The sequence below is a fragment of the Gorilla gorilla genome, chromosome 4 (assembly GCF_029281585.2).
Source record: "Gorilla gorilla gorilla isolate KB3781 chromosome 4, NHGRI_mGorGor1-v2.1_pri, whole genome shotgun sequence".
NCBI classification, from domain to species: Eukaryota; Metazoa; Chordata; class Mammalia; order Primates; family Hominidae; genus Gorilla; species Gorilla gorilla.
Genome location: NC_073228.2, coordinates 145,178,579 through 145,194,285, shown reverse-complemented (window position 1 = coordinate 145,194,285; position 15,707 = coordinate 145,178,579). Strand labels below are relative to the sequence as shown.

Here is a 15,707-nt window from a genome sequence, read left to right as displayed (position 1 = left end):
TAATATTTTGTAGAAAATGATGTGAACATAGGTTGTAAGATTTTTCTCAATGTGTAGTTTTTCTCAAGAGCAATTTGTTAAAATGCATGTTAGAGAATGATTTCTCACATTTGTTAAATGCACTCTTTCTAGCAGACACCTCAGACCTCAAACATTGCCTGTCCTTTAGAAATACATTTGTGATTCCAAGACATTTAGCTTACTGAGTGTTGGTCTTCAAGTCAATGGGACAATGTCCTGCCCATGCCCTGTGATTAACAAGCCATGCCATTATGCAAAAGTCTTTCTTCTTTGGTTCCCAATTTCCAAAGACTACTAAAATGAAGACTCTCTTTACTCTGAAGTACTATGATTCTAAGAGGAAGTAAAACTAAAATTTGAATAACAAAGAGCCTAAAGGTGAAAGTAATTGCCTAAAGTCTCAATAGCAACAAATCTGCAGAGAGAAGTAATGTAAAGATGAGGAAGAAAAAGAAATACAGTGCAATATCTCATGTGATAAAGGTTTGCAATCATGGGTAAATAAATCTCACACTTCAGAGAGAAAACACTTAAAATTCAGTTAGATAAGATTAAGATAATTAAGGCACAACATTGGCCAAATCTAACTCACAGACAAAGAAATACGCAGTGGAACTTCCTACCCAAATTAGGTGAAACAATAAAACCAGAAGTGAAAATAAATTAATTAAAGCTTACCTTCAAAGTAGTATCTGAGGCAAAAGGGACCCCAGCGGCTCCATGATTTGTATTTTGTTCCCAAGAGGCATTGTCACAGAGGAGATCTTGCGCGGGAACCAATTCCGGGGTTATGTTCAGAAAATTGAACTCTGTCTTGGCTGATTGTGAGGCAACACACAGGTTGTAGGAATAGGGCAATGTTCCCTCACTGTAATTGGGGAGAACCCCAGGTCCAGGCTTGGAGGTGAGACCAGGCTGAAAGCAGTCCCAAGCATCTGACCTGGAAGAGCGTCGCAGGCGCAGGGAGATTGCCAGAATCACCGCGAGGAAGAAGAGCACTGAGATCAAGGCCAAGGCCACCACCAGGTAAAACTGCAGTTCCGTCTGGGGGTCAGAGGGCTCAGGGCGGTCGCTGAGGTCTGGCAATACCTCTTGCAGGCTATCTGCGAAGATTAGGTGCAGCGTGGCGGTGGCGGAGAGTGGCGGCTGTCCTCCATCACGCACAGCGACCAGCAAGCGCTGGCGGGCCGCGTCCCTGTCGCCCAAGGCACGCGCTGTGCGCACTTCACCCGTGCGCGGCCCCAGGGTGAAGAGCCCGGGCTCGCTGGCCTGCAGCACGTGGTAGGACAGCCAAGCGTTGTGTCCTGAGTCTGCGTCCACCGCCACCACCTTGGTCACCAGGTAGCCAGGCTCTGCGGAGCGTGGCACCATATCGAAGAGGGCGGAGCCATCAGGCCCCAGCGCGGGGTACAGCACCCGTGGCTCATTGTCATTGAGGTCGCCCACTAACACGCGCAGGCTCACGTTGGCGCTGAGCGAGGGCGAGCCCTGGTCGCGGGCCTGCAGCGTGAGCTCGAAGGCGCGCAGCTGCTCATGATCGAAGGCGCGCTGCGCGAACACCACCCCGCTCTGTGCGCTCACGGACACGTAGGATAAAATCTCCCGCGGCTTCAGGTCGCTCGCTACGATGGAGTAGGAAACTTGGCCATTGGGGCCCAAGTCAGGGTCAGAGGCACTGATTTGAGCGATAGAGGCGCCAGGAGGATTGTTCTCTGCCACGTGAACCATGTAGGAAGTCTGTTGGAAAACTGGGGCATTATCGTTGACGTCGGAGATGTGCAGGGTGACAATTATGCTGGAGGAGAGGGGCGGCTTGCCCCCGTCAGTGGCTGTGATGGTGAGATTGTATTCTGGGATCTCCTCCCGGTCCAGAGCGCCGTCTGTCACTAGTTTGTAATAGTTCTTTGAGGAAGATTTCAAAATAAACTTGGCATTTCCCAACACTTGGCAGTAAACTTCTCCATTTTCTCCAGAGTCTCTGTCTCTCGTTTTTATCAAGGCGATGACTGTTCCTGGTGGCGAATCCTCCGGTAGGGGAGTAAATACTGAAGTCACAATAACTTCAGGTGCACAATCGTTGTCATCAAGAATTTCAACTTGGATACTGCAGTGGGCTGCTAGATCTCCAGGATCTTTTGCTTCGATACTCAGAGTGTAACTACTTGCAATCTCAAAATCCAAATCATCCTTTGTCGTGATTTCTCCTGTTTTTTCATTTAAGTTGAAAAAGTGTTTCACTTGTTCGTCCACATTATGAAAGGAGTAGGTGATCTCTGCGTTTATGCCTTCATCCCGGTCGGTGGCTGTCACTTGAAGCACAAAGAAGCCCGGCGGCACGTCCTCCCTCAGGGTGACCCTGTACACATCCTGGCTGAACACTGGAGGGTTATCGTTGGCATCCGTGACTTTGATTCGGATTTGGGTCGTGCCACTTTGAGGTGGGTCTCCGCCATCCACAGCTGTGAGGACCAATTGATGTAAACTGTGCTCTTCTCTGTCCAGAGAATGTTTTAGCATCAACTCAGGATATTTACGACCATCTGGAGTCTGTTTCTCAGCGAGATCAAAGTACTCGTTGTCACTAAGGTGGTATCTTTGTAGTGAATTAGGACCAACATCTGAATCCAGGGCTGGGTCAAGTGGAAATGTTGTACCTGGCTTAGTGGATTCGCCAATTTTTAAATTAATCTTAGTCTGTTTGAATAGCGGGGTATTATCATTTATATCCTGCACATTTACTGCTATGTAGAAAATATTTAGTGGATTTTCAGCGACAGTATCGAAATCCAGAACACACAGAGGCTGCTTCCCGCATAACTGTTCTCGGTCTATTCTGTCACTCACAAGTAAGTCTCCGCTTTCTGGGTTTACTGTGAAATATTCCTTCTCCGCGCTAACCCGCAGCTTCCGGGCTGGCAAGTCTCGGACGCTGAGCCCCAGATCCTTGGCGAGGTTTCCTACGACCGAGTTTTTGGCCAGCTCCTCTGGAATTGAATAGCGGATCTGGTCTGGGAGAGCCCCGGGGAACAAAGACAACAGGAAGGGCAACAGTACCTGCAGCCACCGCACCAGCCCGCACCTCCCTGAGCTCGCCTTCATCTTTTGGCTCCCTTTGCTCCTTTGCCCATAGGAGGAATAAGCCTTCCGGGGATGGCAGAATCCGGGCTAAGGTCACTTTTCCTGCTTTTGTTTTCTGTTTCCGAATCTATACTGGCCTTCTCTGTGTGGTTGGTTTGTGCAGGAAGTTCCCCTCTAAGAGGCTCCCAAACGCTTCTCTTCGTTCTTTTGGCCAACAGCGACGCTCAGAGGTTTTCTCAGGAAACTGCACTAATGGCTTGTCAATGTTTGCTAAGAACTTTTTTTTCTTTTCTTTTTTAATTTATAAAGTCTTCATTTGTTTTAAAATATGTGAAATATTCATATAGTTCCAAATTCAAAAGATGCATTCAGCATAGGTTCTTCCTTTCATCCCTGCTTTAGATGAGGAGAAATGCTTTCACAGGGGAAATGAGTGTTAAACTTTCTTAGGTATCCTTCCGGAGATATGCCTTGTATAGTGCAACGGATTTTTATAAATATTCTGTCTCCTTCTTTACACAAATGTAAGCATACAACATACCATATTCTGCACATTGCTTTTTTATTTGTTATATCTTAAAGATCATATCGGTACATAGAGAGCTTTCCTATTTATTTCTTATAGTTATCTAGTGGCCCATAATATAGTTATCTAGTAGTCGGTAATATGAATATACAACAATTTGTTTAATCAAAATTGTTATTTGCTAAAAGAAACCCACTGCCCATTCTAACAAAAACACATTTTTAAAAAAATTTGATTTTAGGTTATAAATTATCTACTGCTTTCCTAGGCCTTTAAAACATGTGGCACTCTCATTCTGGAACATATTCCTAATGCCAATACCTGAATATGCTTGACATAGTTTCAGACCAATTGAGCATTTCCAAATTATATTTTATGGCTTAATTACTTTAAACAATCTCTCCTCAGATGTAAGTTGTCTCTCAACATTCACTTGTTATTTCTGCTTTCTGCTCCCCAAGCCAGGTAACTGCATCATATCATATTCCAGCTTACTCTATGTATTGCACCACAACTTTCTATGAATACAAAACCATGTAGAAACTAAAACTCTCCTTTGTAAGTCAAATTAAGGCATATTCCACAGTCTATCGCTACAACTTCCAGTTATCAAATTACACTAATTTGTGTAAGCATATGCATTCATGAATTTTGAATTCTCACAGAACTAAATGAAAGCACAAAGAACAAAAGTGTTGTATATCCCCTACACACAAAATATTTTCCCTCATATAAAATAATCCCAGAGCCACATGATGACAGAAATATCTGAAAGCAATTTGTAGCAATAGGGATGAGGCCACCTTACTAAGCAGCGTAAATCATATCAGTCCAGAACCCAAGTAACTCAACCTTTGAAAGAGGCTCACATGATGAAAAGAGAAAAGACTCCAAAAACTTATATTTTCCTTGGAAATCAAGAAAGTCTCAATAGTGATGTCATGATAGGCAATTTAAAAATTATTAAAGTTACTCCTAGAGTCTACTTAAATATGACTGAAATTAACTTGGAAATATTTCTCATAATCACAGGAGTGCACCAGAGGAATCACACATAGTCACTTCTGGTGCATCTCAGAACAGCAACAAGAAAATATTTGAAATATACCAGTTCATTGAGAAAATATCCTGTTAAAGTTATATCTAAAAGTTAAACTCATAAATTGCCAGTATTCTTAAATTGATGTTGCCTGTTATAATGCAAAATACCCTTTCAAGGAAGGAAAAGTAAACTTCAAGCAAAGCATGGTACAGTGTGAAAATAGGAAATTAAAAAACCCTCAGTCCAGATCCAACAATAGCTTCATGAGAAAGAATATTGTAAATGTGAATTTACACAATTGCCTTCTATTTCACAGGTCTCTTGTATCTTTTCAGGAACACCTAAGGGAAAAGGAAATTTATTCTTTATTTTACTTTATTTTATTTTACTTTTTGGAGACAGAGGCTTGCTCTGTTGCCCAGGCTGGAGTACAGTGTCATGATCTCAGCTCGTTGCAACCTCTGCCTCCCAGATTCAAGCAATTCTCATGCCTCAGCCTCCAGGGTAGCTGGGACTACAGGTGCACACCACCACGCCTGGCTAACTTTTTGTATTTTAGTAGAGACTGGGTTTCACCATGTTGCCCAGACTGGTCTCGAACTCCTGAGCTCAGGCAATCCATCCTCCTCACACTCCCAAAGTGTTAGGATTACAGGTGTGAGCCACCACACCCAGCACAGAAAAGGAAATTTAAGGAAATGAGGTGGCTCAGAGTTGTAAAATTAGAAAATTCTGGCTGAAACTACAACTGAATGAAGACCAAAAAGGATAAGTAATAAACAACATTTTTGTGTGGTAAATACTGTTGATCATTATTGGAAGGTCATCCACCAGTTTTCTTTAAAGCAATAAAATATTAAAAGAGGCACCTTTATTTGATATATTACATATAAAATGAGAGACATTTACACAACTCTTTGTCTATATTTCAGTGTGGTATGATCTATTATAAGATTGACTCACCTGAAGATTAGGGTCTCCTTTTGTTTCAACTAAATCCTGAGTTATCAGAAGAGGCTCGCTTTTCTCACAACTCTCCCGGCTGATGAGCGTGTCTGCATAGCTGGGCTGGGAGAAGATCAGGTGACTCTTCCGCGAGTCCGCGGTGAGGGAGACCTCGTGGGAATAGGTCTGCAGGAAAGCCCGAACCCCGTCCACGCCCACAAAGTGCGAGGCAGGCACACCTGCCAACCTGCTGCCTTCAGCGTGAAGCAGGCGTGACTTGTGCCAGCGTCTCAGCTTGAGTGCTAGCAGCACCGTGACAAAAGCCAGGAAGACGCAGGAGACAGCAGCCACTGCCACCACGAGATAGAGTGTGAGGCCCGAGTCGTCTGGGTCTGCTGAAGGCTTGAGGCCGCCCAAGTCAGCCAGGACATCTGGGATGCTGTCGGCCACAGCCACAGTGAGTGCGACGGTGGCCGAGAGAGGGGGCTGGCCATGGTCCTGGACGACCACTACAAGGCTCTGCTTGAGCGCGTCTCTGTCCAGCAGGGCCCGTGCGGTGCGCACCTCGCCTGTGTGCAGCCCCACTGCAAATAGTCCCGGCTCGCTGGACTTGAGTAGGCGGTAGGACAGCCAGGCATTCTGACCTGAGTCTCTGTCCACTGCCACCACTTTGGTCACCAGGTAGCCGGAATCTGCGGAGCGGGGTGCCAGCTCCACACCAGTGGAGCCATCCGTAGGGAAGGTGGGGTACAGGATCTCAGGGACATTGTCGTTCTGGTCCAGCACAAAGAGGCTCAGTGACACATTGCTGCTGAGTGGAGGGTCTCCACTGTCACTGGCTGTCACCAGTAGCTGCAGGTCTCTAAACTGCTCATAGTCGAAGGAGCGAAGAGCATATAGGATCCCTGTATTGGAGTTGATGGAGACATAGGAGGACAGAGGTGCACCCTGGAAGGTGTCTTCGGCCAGGGAGTAAGTGATTCGGGCATTGTCACCACTGTCAGGGTCTTGAGCAGTCATAGATAAGATGGAGGCTCCTCTGGGGTTGTTTTCAGGAACGTAAGCAGAGTAGGAAGCATGAGGGAAAGTGGGTGGGTTGTCATTGACGTCCATCACCTGCAGTGAAATATGAGTTTCTGTAGACAGTGGAGGAGTTCCCTGGTCAGTGGCAGTTACAGTGATGTTATATTCTGAGACTTCTTCCCTGTCCAGTGTTCTGTGTGTCAACAACCGATAATAATTTCCATAGGTCTTTTCAAGTGTGAATGGCAGATTATCTGGAATAGAACATGTGACTAGGCCATTTCCTCCTGAGTCACTGTCATGCACGTTGAAAACTGCAATTACTGTACCCGGGGAAGAAGTTTCCTGGACTGAGCTGGTGAGAGATGTAACTGTGACTTCTGGTACGTTGTCATTTTCATCCAGAACTGTCACCAGTACCTTGCTTCTAGCTCGGAGACCAGGCCCATCATGGGCTTCTACATCTATGTCATAGAATCCAGAGTCCTCATAATCTAGATCCCCCAATATTGTTATATCCCCACTCAGAGAATTCAACTGAAATAGCTGTGATATTTTGTCTCTTACTTTCCGGAAAGAATACGTCACGTCTCCATTGGCTCCTTCATCTGGATCAGTGGCTTTTACGGTGAGTAGCCGAGTGCCTACAGGAACGTTCTCACGAACACTTACGTGGTACTCGGGCTGAGTGAACACGGGAGCATTATCGTTGGTATCCACAAGTATTATGAGAATCCTGGCAGTGCCAGAGCGAACCGGGTCACCTCCATCGAAGGCCGTGAGAACGAGGTGGTGAACCGCCTCTTCCTCGCGGTCTAGAGCGCGTTCCAGCACCAGCTCTGGGTACTTAATCCCATCGGCCCCGCTTTGCACGTCCAGGGAAAAGTAACCGTTTGAGTTGAGCTGGTAACCCTGCAGGGAGTTTACCCCTACATCCGGATCAAAAGCTTCAGGAAGAGGAAATCTTGTCCCAGGATTTTCATTTTCAGCAACTTTTATTTCCCTCTGTTCTGTCCCAAAACTGGGTGGGTTATCATTAACATCGATTATTTCCACCTCTACCCGCAAAATCTTCACTGTATCTTCTAGAAGAATCTCCAGGTTTGTCACACAGTTTGGAGATCTGTCGCAGAGCTCCTCCCTGTCTATCCTACCCGCGGTGACCAAGGTGCCGCTGCGCGGGTTCAGGGCGAAAAGCTGTGTCCTACCTCTGGAGACGATGAGGACTCCGCGCTCCGCCAGCTCCCGGGGCGCCAACCCAAGGTCCTTGGCGATGTTGCCCACCACTGAGCCTTCTTCCTGCTCCTCAAACACCGAGTAGCGGATCTGTTCGGCCCTGATTTCCACCAGAACCCCCAGGAGAAGGCAGATCTGGAGCAGCCGGGTGTGGTCTGGGCGAGCAGGAGGCGCCGCCATTACAACCCCGCCGCGGAGTCGCCTGTGCTTCGGTTTTCCCTCTGTCGAGGCCTGAGGAGCCCCAGGATCTTCTGGGTCCAAAATAAAGTGCATTCACAGCCAGAGCTCTCAGGGCTTCCGCTTGAAGCTTTCATAAAGCTCCAGAGCCAGTGCTTTGTGCTGCAGAAATCTTGTGATTCTGATTAAATTTCTGGTTTGTCTTTTCCCCCTGATTGGTGAACAGCGACACCCAGAGTCTTAACCTGTTACTGCAATTTATTCTTGGTTAAAAAAAGTTTATTTTTTATACACTTTTCTATTCCTATTTCTCCCAAGATAATAAAGTCAAATTCCTGTTTTTGATTTGCAATGAAAATTCAAGAATGATCCAAGTCTTCCTGTACAATAAAATTTATGAAGTTATTTATTTTCTTAGAGAAAATATGACGATTTTTTTCCTAAGATGTGTTCTCCCTCTTTTCAGTTTTCACATTGTTCATCCCCACAGCCCATTCTCAGTATAGCGTATTGTGTGAGGGACATAATTATCTCTCCTAAAGACAAAGGTGGACTTGAAAAATGGATGAGACAGATAAGTGAAAAGACAGTGGGACAGGAACTTGGAGGTCTGGCTTTATTCCCAATTTATGCAGTAACAAGTTTCCCCACATGAGTTGACCCTCTAGAACCTGGGGACAATGCTTCAATTCCCTTGCAAAAAACTCACCTACTGTTCAAGAGTTAGCCTTACCCTGTACAAATGAGATTGACAAATAGGATAATAGGTTTGGGAAGAGAATTTGCTCCTTAATTTTGTGTACAGTAGATTCTTGGCCACAAGCTATGCATATGACTATCTTGCTCACAATGTGTTCTCAATCTTTAGAACAATACCTTTCATAGAGTAGTAACTTTTATGAAACCTTTCAATGTTTCATGAATGACCAGTTCAAATGCAAAGCCTAAAACAATGGGTAAATAACTCTGATCTTAAAAATAAAAAAGAAATAAAAAGAAAAGTTAGACTGAATAACTATAAAGTGCAGATAATAGTTTAGTGATTTTTTCACATGACACATTCAGTATTATTTTACAATTTCTAACTTTACTTTAGCTCTCATTTTAGAAATGGCCAGTAAAAGGAAATGTTTTGGTAGCCGAACATGGATTATCATTGCATGTGCCATCGCTTTCTTTCTTATGAATACTTACAGTAATTTACTAATCTGTGAAAATTTGAGATAAAGCAGTACATCAGTTCTTAAGCTTATTCCTCACTTAACAATTAGCAGTAGAAATGACTCATACAAAAGGGCATTAGCTATACAGAATTTAAAAACCCTCAGACTTTGAGAGAGTAGATTAAACGTGTTTTTCACAATCCTCAAAGACCACACAAACTGCGGATGATTGAGAGGTGAAATAAGATGTTTGGAAATAAATTTGACAGTATGCATTAAAGAAATCTCAACATGTTTATAGATTTAACTAATTCCTCAGAAATCTACACTAAAGAAACAAGAAGTATGGAAAACGCTTTATAAACCCAAATGTTCATTACATTCTTTGTTTTAATAGAGACAAAATAGAAAGGGCATGAAAATAAATAATTTAGGAATGGTTAAGAAAATTATGAAATATCATTGACTGAAATTATAGAGTGGGAATAATATTGACTCAAAGTTAGTGATGCAAATATAAAATTGGACAATATTTGCTACTTGTGATGAGACAAAGTGTTAAGAGTCTTAATAACTGGAAGGCTGTATTAAACATACATGTTGCTGCAAAAAGACAAACTAGAATGTAATTGATGAAGATGAACATAAACTTTAACTTGGGTGGGAAGAACTCTAAATACATGTATAAAGAGCTAAGAATAAAATGACTTGAAAATATAGTATTGCATATCAACTAAGAAAAGGCACTGCTATTACTAAGTGTTAACATCTAGGAAACAGGTCTCTTTAGCAAGATTTGCCAACCATACAGAAATGCCAACAGTAAAGATTGAAAATTAAATTGCCAAGACTACTGAGCAATCAAGAAAGCAATCTCCATCTATCTAGTACCCCCTCCCCCAGTAGATACCATCACTAGAACAATGAAAGAAAATCAAAATTACTTATACACCAATGAGAAGAAAATGCAATATATAATTTTTGTTTGTTTGTTTTTTTAGACAGAGTTTCCTTCCCATCACCCAGGCTGGAGTGCAGTGGCACACTCTTGGCTCACTACAATCTCCACCTCCCGGGCTCAAGCTATCCTCCTGTCTCAGCTTCCTGAGTAACTGGGACTACAGGCGCGTGCCACCACACCCAACTAATTTTTGTAATTTTAGTAGACCGGGTTTTACCATTTTGGCTATGCTGGTCTCAAACTCCTGACCTCAAGTGATCCACCTGCCTCAGCCTGGTTAAGTGCTGGGATTACAGGCTTGAGCCACCGCGCCCGGCCTCAATATATAAAATTTAACTGGATTTGCAGAAACTCACGTGCGAAGACAAAGAAGGGTCATAAGCGATTTTGTGATCTTCATTACTGGCACATACAACCATAGAAGGATCATCACACAGCAGATCCTGAGGCGGAGCCATTTCCGGTGTCAGGCTGAGAAAATTAAACTCTGTCTTTGCAGAATGAGAGGCAACACATAGATTGTAGGAATAGGGCAAAGTCCCCTCGCTGTGGTTGGGAGGAACCCCGGGCCCAGACTTGGAGCAGAGACCCGTTTGAAAGCAGCCCTCAGTGTCGAGGCTGGAGGAACGTCGCAGGCGCAGGGCGATCGCTAGGATCACCGCGAGGAGAAAGAGCACTGAGATCAAGGCCAAGGCCACCACCAGGTAAAACTGCAGTTCCGTCTGGGGGTCAGAGGGCTCAGGGCGGTCGCTGAGGTCTGGCAATACCTCTTGCAGGCTATCTGCGAAGATTAGGTGCAGCGTGGCGGTAGCGGAGAGTGGCGGCTGTCCTCCATCACGCACAGCGACCAGCAGGCGCTGGCGGGCCGCGTCCCTGTCGCCCAAGGCACGCGCTGTGCGCACCTCACCCGTGCGCAACCCCAGGCTGAAGAGCCCGGGCTCGCTGGCCTGCAGCACGTGGTAGGACAGCCAAGCGTTGTGTCCTGAGTCTGCGTCCACCGCCACCACCTTGGTCACCAGGTAGCCGGGCTCTGCGGCGCGTGGCACCATATCGAAGAGGGCGGAGCCATCAGGCCCCAGCGCGGGGTACAGCACCCGTGGCGCGTTGTCATTGAGGTCACCCACCAACACGCGCAGGCTCACGTTCGCGCTGAGCGCGGGGGAGCCCTGGTCCCTGGCCTGCAGCGTGAGCTCGAAGGCGCGCAGCTGCTCGTGGTCGAAGGCGCGCTGCGCGAACACCACCCCGCTCTGCGGGCTCACGGACACGTAGGACAACAGCTCCCGCGGCTCCAGGTCACTGGCCAGAATAGAGTAGGAGACTCTGCCGTTGGGTCCCAAATCCGGGTCGGAGGCGCTTACTTGTGCAATGGAGGCGCCAGGTGGGTTGTTCTCAGACACGTGGACCACATAGGAGGCCTGATGGAAAACAGGTGCATTGTCGTTGATGTCGGAGATGTGCAGGGTGATGCTTGTCCTGGAGGAAAGGGCTGGTTTGCCCTTGTCGGTGGCTATGATTGTGACGTTGTAGTCTGCTGTCTGCTCCCGGTTTAGGGCTCCAGCAATCACCAGCTTGTAATAATTCTTCGAGGTGGATTCTAATTTGAAAGGAACTTCTTCCTGAATATAGCATGTCACCATGCCATTTTGCCCAGAATCCTTGTCTCGCACTTTTATGAGGGCTATTACAGTTCCAAGGTCTGAATCCTCTGGAATCTGGTTAGAGAAGGACATGAATGTCACCTCTGGGGCATTGTCATTCTCGTCAACAATTTCTATTTGAACATTACAGTGAGCTGTGTGTACTCCTCCATCCTTAGCTTCCACACTCAACACATATCTGCTTGTCTCTTCAAAATCCAATGTGCCATTGGTTGTGATGTCGCCAGTATTTGGATTGAGATTGAAGAGGCTGGTACTTATTGGGGAATTGAGGAAGGCATAGGTGATCTCTGCATTAATGCCCTCATCCTGGTCTGTGGCCATCACCCTCAGCACGGAGGTTCCCCACGGTACGTTTTCTTGGAGGCTAACCCTGTATACCTCCTGGCTAAACACGGGAGCATTATCATTGGCATCCGTAACTCGGATCCAGATATGGGTGGTGCCGCTTAGAGGCGGGTCCCCGCCATCCATGGCGGTCAGGATTAAGCGATGAGAGCTCTGATGTTCCCTGTCTAGAGGTTTTTCCAGCAGTAATTCCGGATATTTACTTCCATCAGGACTTTCCTTCGTTGACAGAGAGAAGTATTGATTGGGGTTGATGGTGTATAACTTCAGTGAATTGCCTTCCACATCTGCATCTTGAGCAGAATCCAGAGAGAATTTTACCCCGGGTAAGGCTGACTCACAAATTTCTAAGTCAATGCCTTTTGCCACGAAACGTGGTGCATTGTCATTAATATCTTGGATTACAACAACCACGTGGAAAACATTCATTGGGTTTTCAGCGACCGTTTCGAATTCTAGTGCACACTCAAGTTTCCTTCTGCAAATCTTCTCTCGATCTATCCTACCGTTCACTAACAAATCCCCGCTCTCCAAACTAACGTTGAAATAATCCTCTGCACTAACCCGCAGTTTTCGAGTTGGCAACTCCCGGACACTGAGCCCCAGATCCTTGGCAAGGTTCCCCACCCGTGAGCCGTTGGCTAGCTCCTCTGGAATCGTGTATCGGATCTGCTGGGAGATGGCCCCGCAGAACAAAGACAGCAGGAAGGGAAACAGTACCTGACTTTTCATCATTTCGGCTTCTCTGGCTCTCTGCATTTCAGGAACTCTCCGCGGAGCTTCTTTCCTCTGGGATGTTTTTCAAAAAGAAGTGGCAGCACCCTGGACTTCTGTGATTTGAGCTTAGGACTTATTAGTTAGGCGCTTGAGGGTGAACAGGAGCAGCGTCTGTGCTCAGTGCACCGGACAAAGCAGGAAGGCACCCTGCCTGACGCTCCTGCAGAATTGAGAAGCCTTCACTTCCTTTTGGTCGACAGCGGCGCCCAGAGGTTGTCTTGGAAAACTGCACAGGGCCCAGCTTTTTATCCTCAAAGCGCAACCTCTTGAATCTATGTACCCTGTCTTTAATTTGCTGGAAGGAACCACATACTCACATTTTCCCCTTTACATTTCAGTTTTCTAGTTTGTCATCACCAAATAAGGGTCTTCATCATTTCCTATTCTTTTTTCATTTTAAAAATTCACAAGGTACACTGCCATTTTTTTCAGTTTTGGGGGCAAAAAAAAAATCTTCTGTGATTTCACTATATTTATAAACTCTGGCATGACTGCTGTATCCAAATAAGTGAATTGATAATTTTTATTTATATTTTTAGTGGACTAAAATACCTACCTTTCTGTAAATTCATCGGAATAAGCTCCCTTATCTAGTATTTTAAATCTCTCCATATATATGTTATCAATTCAGTAATACTTTTCAAAGATAGTTTTTGCAAAAAAGAGGAAATCACAGCCTTACTATTATGTTAAGATATTTCTCTTCTTTATAAAATATAGATAATCTTTCCAGTTAAGTAGGACAAAGTCTGATATTTTGTTAAAAGGGCCAATTTAGTGTTGGGGTACACATACATGCTTTTATGAAGTGGAATCTCATATAATGTACATTTGTTTTATGAAACCAGTGCTTCTTTTTTATATGAATGTATATTAAATACTCTAGGCTGGGTGCAGTGACCTGTGATCCCAGCACTTTGGGAGGCCAAGGTGGGAAGAACACATGAGGTCAGGAGTTTGAGAATAGCCTGTCCAACATGGTGCAAGCCATCTCTACTAAAAAAATAAAAATTATCCAGGCATGGTGGCGGGTACCTGTAACCGCAGCTACTCGGGAGGTTGAGGCAGCAGAATCACTTAACTCAGGAGGCAGAGGTTGCAGTGAGTTGAGATCATGCCACTGAAGTCCATCCTGGGTGACAGAGCAAGACTCTGTCTCAAAAACATTCTCTATAATGCCAATTCTCAGCTCCAGCCGACTTATACCATTAATGAGCAAAACGAGTTTGACTTGACCACTGGTAAATATTGGAGAGGTATTCAGAGTTCTTAGACACCCAATTTTGGAACTTATTCTGTAGTTCCAGGCTTAGAACCAGTCTTGGTTCAAAGCAAATCCCTTTATTTCAAATGCATTACCAAATGAGATCCAACTCAACAATTTATTCTACTATTTTGCAGTGCTCGCCCATACTCATACTCTAGTCAAAACAGCCTATTATCTGTTTTCTTAAGATACCTTTTCACTTGTTTCCTTGCATCATGCCTTTATACTTTCCATTCCTTTTATTATGAACTTCTCCTCCCTTTCTGTTGTAATGGATTCTTGCCCATTCTTCAAAAAAATAAAAATAAATCCTTTTTAGTGAAAATGGGATGTCTGAGATCTTCCATTACCTGTACAAGTAGGTGGAATTGTATGGGTTCCATAATCTCAGTGTATTTTCATGACACATATGTAGGCTATGTTTCATATAGAATTCTTAGAAATTATCTTTGAGCATCCAAATTTCCCCTGACACAGCTAACTAATTTTTTTCTCCTTACAGGGAAAGTGATACTGATGCTGTAAACATTTTTTTCTAAAAATGATATGTTAAAAGTTACGTGCCTTTTTCTTTTGAGACAGGGTCATGCTATGTTGCCCAACAGGTCTCGAAGTCCTAGGCTCAGAAGTCCTCCCCTGGCTATGGGCCTTTTAAATTCTGTGATGTATTTCCATGTTTGAGTGAGAATACACCTTACTCTGCTTGCAGCGTTTGTGTTCTGGCCCTGTTGTCTCATACATTTAAATGTGCCTTTTCCTAATATATTGAGGGAGGAATCTATTCTTTTGTTTGAGTTCTAATAAAACATATTTTGGTCTAATTTTGGATGACTCTCATATGATTTCATGAGTGAAAATAATTTCATAAATTGCAGAATAAGCCAACAATTTCTGGCTCAAGAAAGTTGTAGAACATGACAAAAGAAGGGACTTCTATTCCATTGTTGGAAGAGATTGTCTGGAAATCTCCCACAGAGGCTGAGACATATTCCTTTACATGTTTTTGATGTCCTTCTCAAGGACAAGAAATACCACTCCAAGGCTCATAATAATTTAGCTAGGTGAACTTTCCACCCTCAGGCAAAATGTTGAAATCAATATGAATATACACATAAGCATATACTTTAGGCATATGTAACAGGCACTATAGGTAAAACCATTTGACCAGCCTCTACTTTTTTTTTTTTTTTTTTTTTTGAGTTGGAGTCTCTCTCTATTGCCCCAGCTGGAGTGCAGTGGCCCAATTTTGGCTCTCTGCAACTTCTGCCTCCTCGGTTTAAGCAATTCTCCTGCCTCAGCTTCCCGAGTAGCTTGGATTACAGGCGTCCACCACCATGCCCAGCTAATTTTTGTATTTTTAGTAGAGACAGGGTTTCACCATGTTGGCCAGGGTGTTCTTGAACTCCTGACTTCAAGTGATCCACCTGCCTCGGCCTCCCAAAGTGCTGGGATTACAGCATGAGCCACTGCATCCAGCCTCTACAT

The 15,707-nt window shown here is 44.6% G+C and overlaps 1 protein-coding gene across 6 annotated transcripts in view; it reads right to left on the bottom strand.

The window, feature by feature from the left end:
- Positions 1–15,707, bottom strand: part of LOC101128585 (protocadherin gamma-C4) — a 169,088-nt gene that overhangs the window by 149,253 nt on the left and 4,128 nt on the right. The window contains exons 1-2 of one of the 6 annotated variants that reach the window (XM_055389236.2): positions 5,631–9,041; positions 3,645–5,008 (exon numbers count right to left, since the gene is read on the bottom strand). The exons of 1 other annotated variant lie outside the window; for it this stretch is intronic. In XM_055389236.2, the coding sequence (XP_055245211.2) occupies positions 4,973–5,008; positions 5,631–8,144 (2,550 nt within the window). In that variant the 5' untranslated portion in view covers positions 8,145–9,041 and the 3' untranslated portion in view covers positions 3,645–4,972. Of the gene's footprint in view, positions 1–699; positions 5,009–5,630; positions 9,042–10,528; positions 13,126–13,643; positions 14,511–15,707 lie in introns of those variants that run through there. 4 more of the 6 variants (XM_055389234.2, XM_019026861.4, XM_019026870.3 and 1 more) reach the window with 4 other exon arrangements.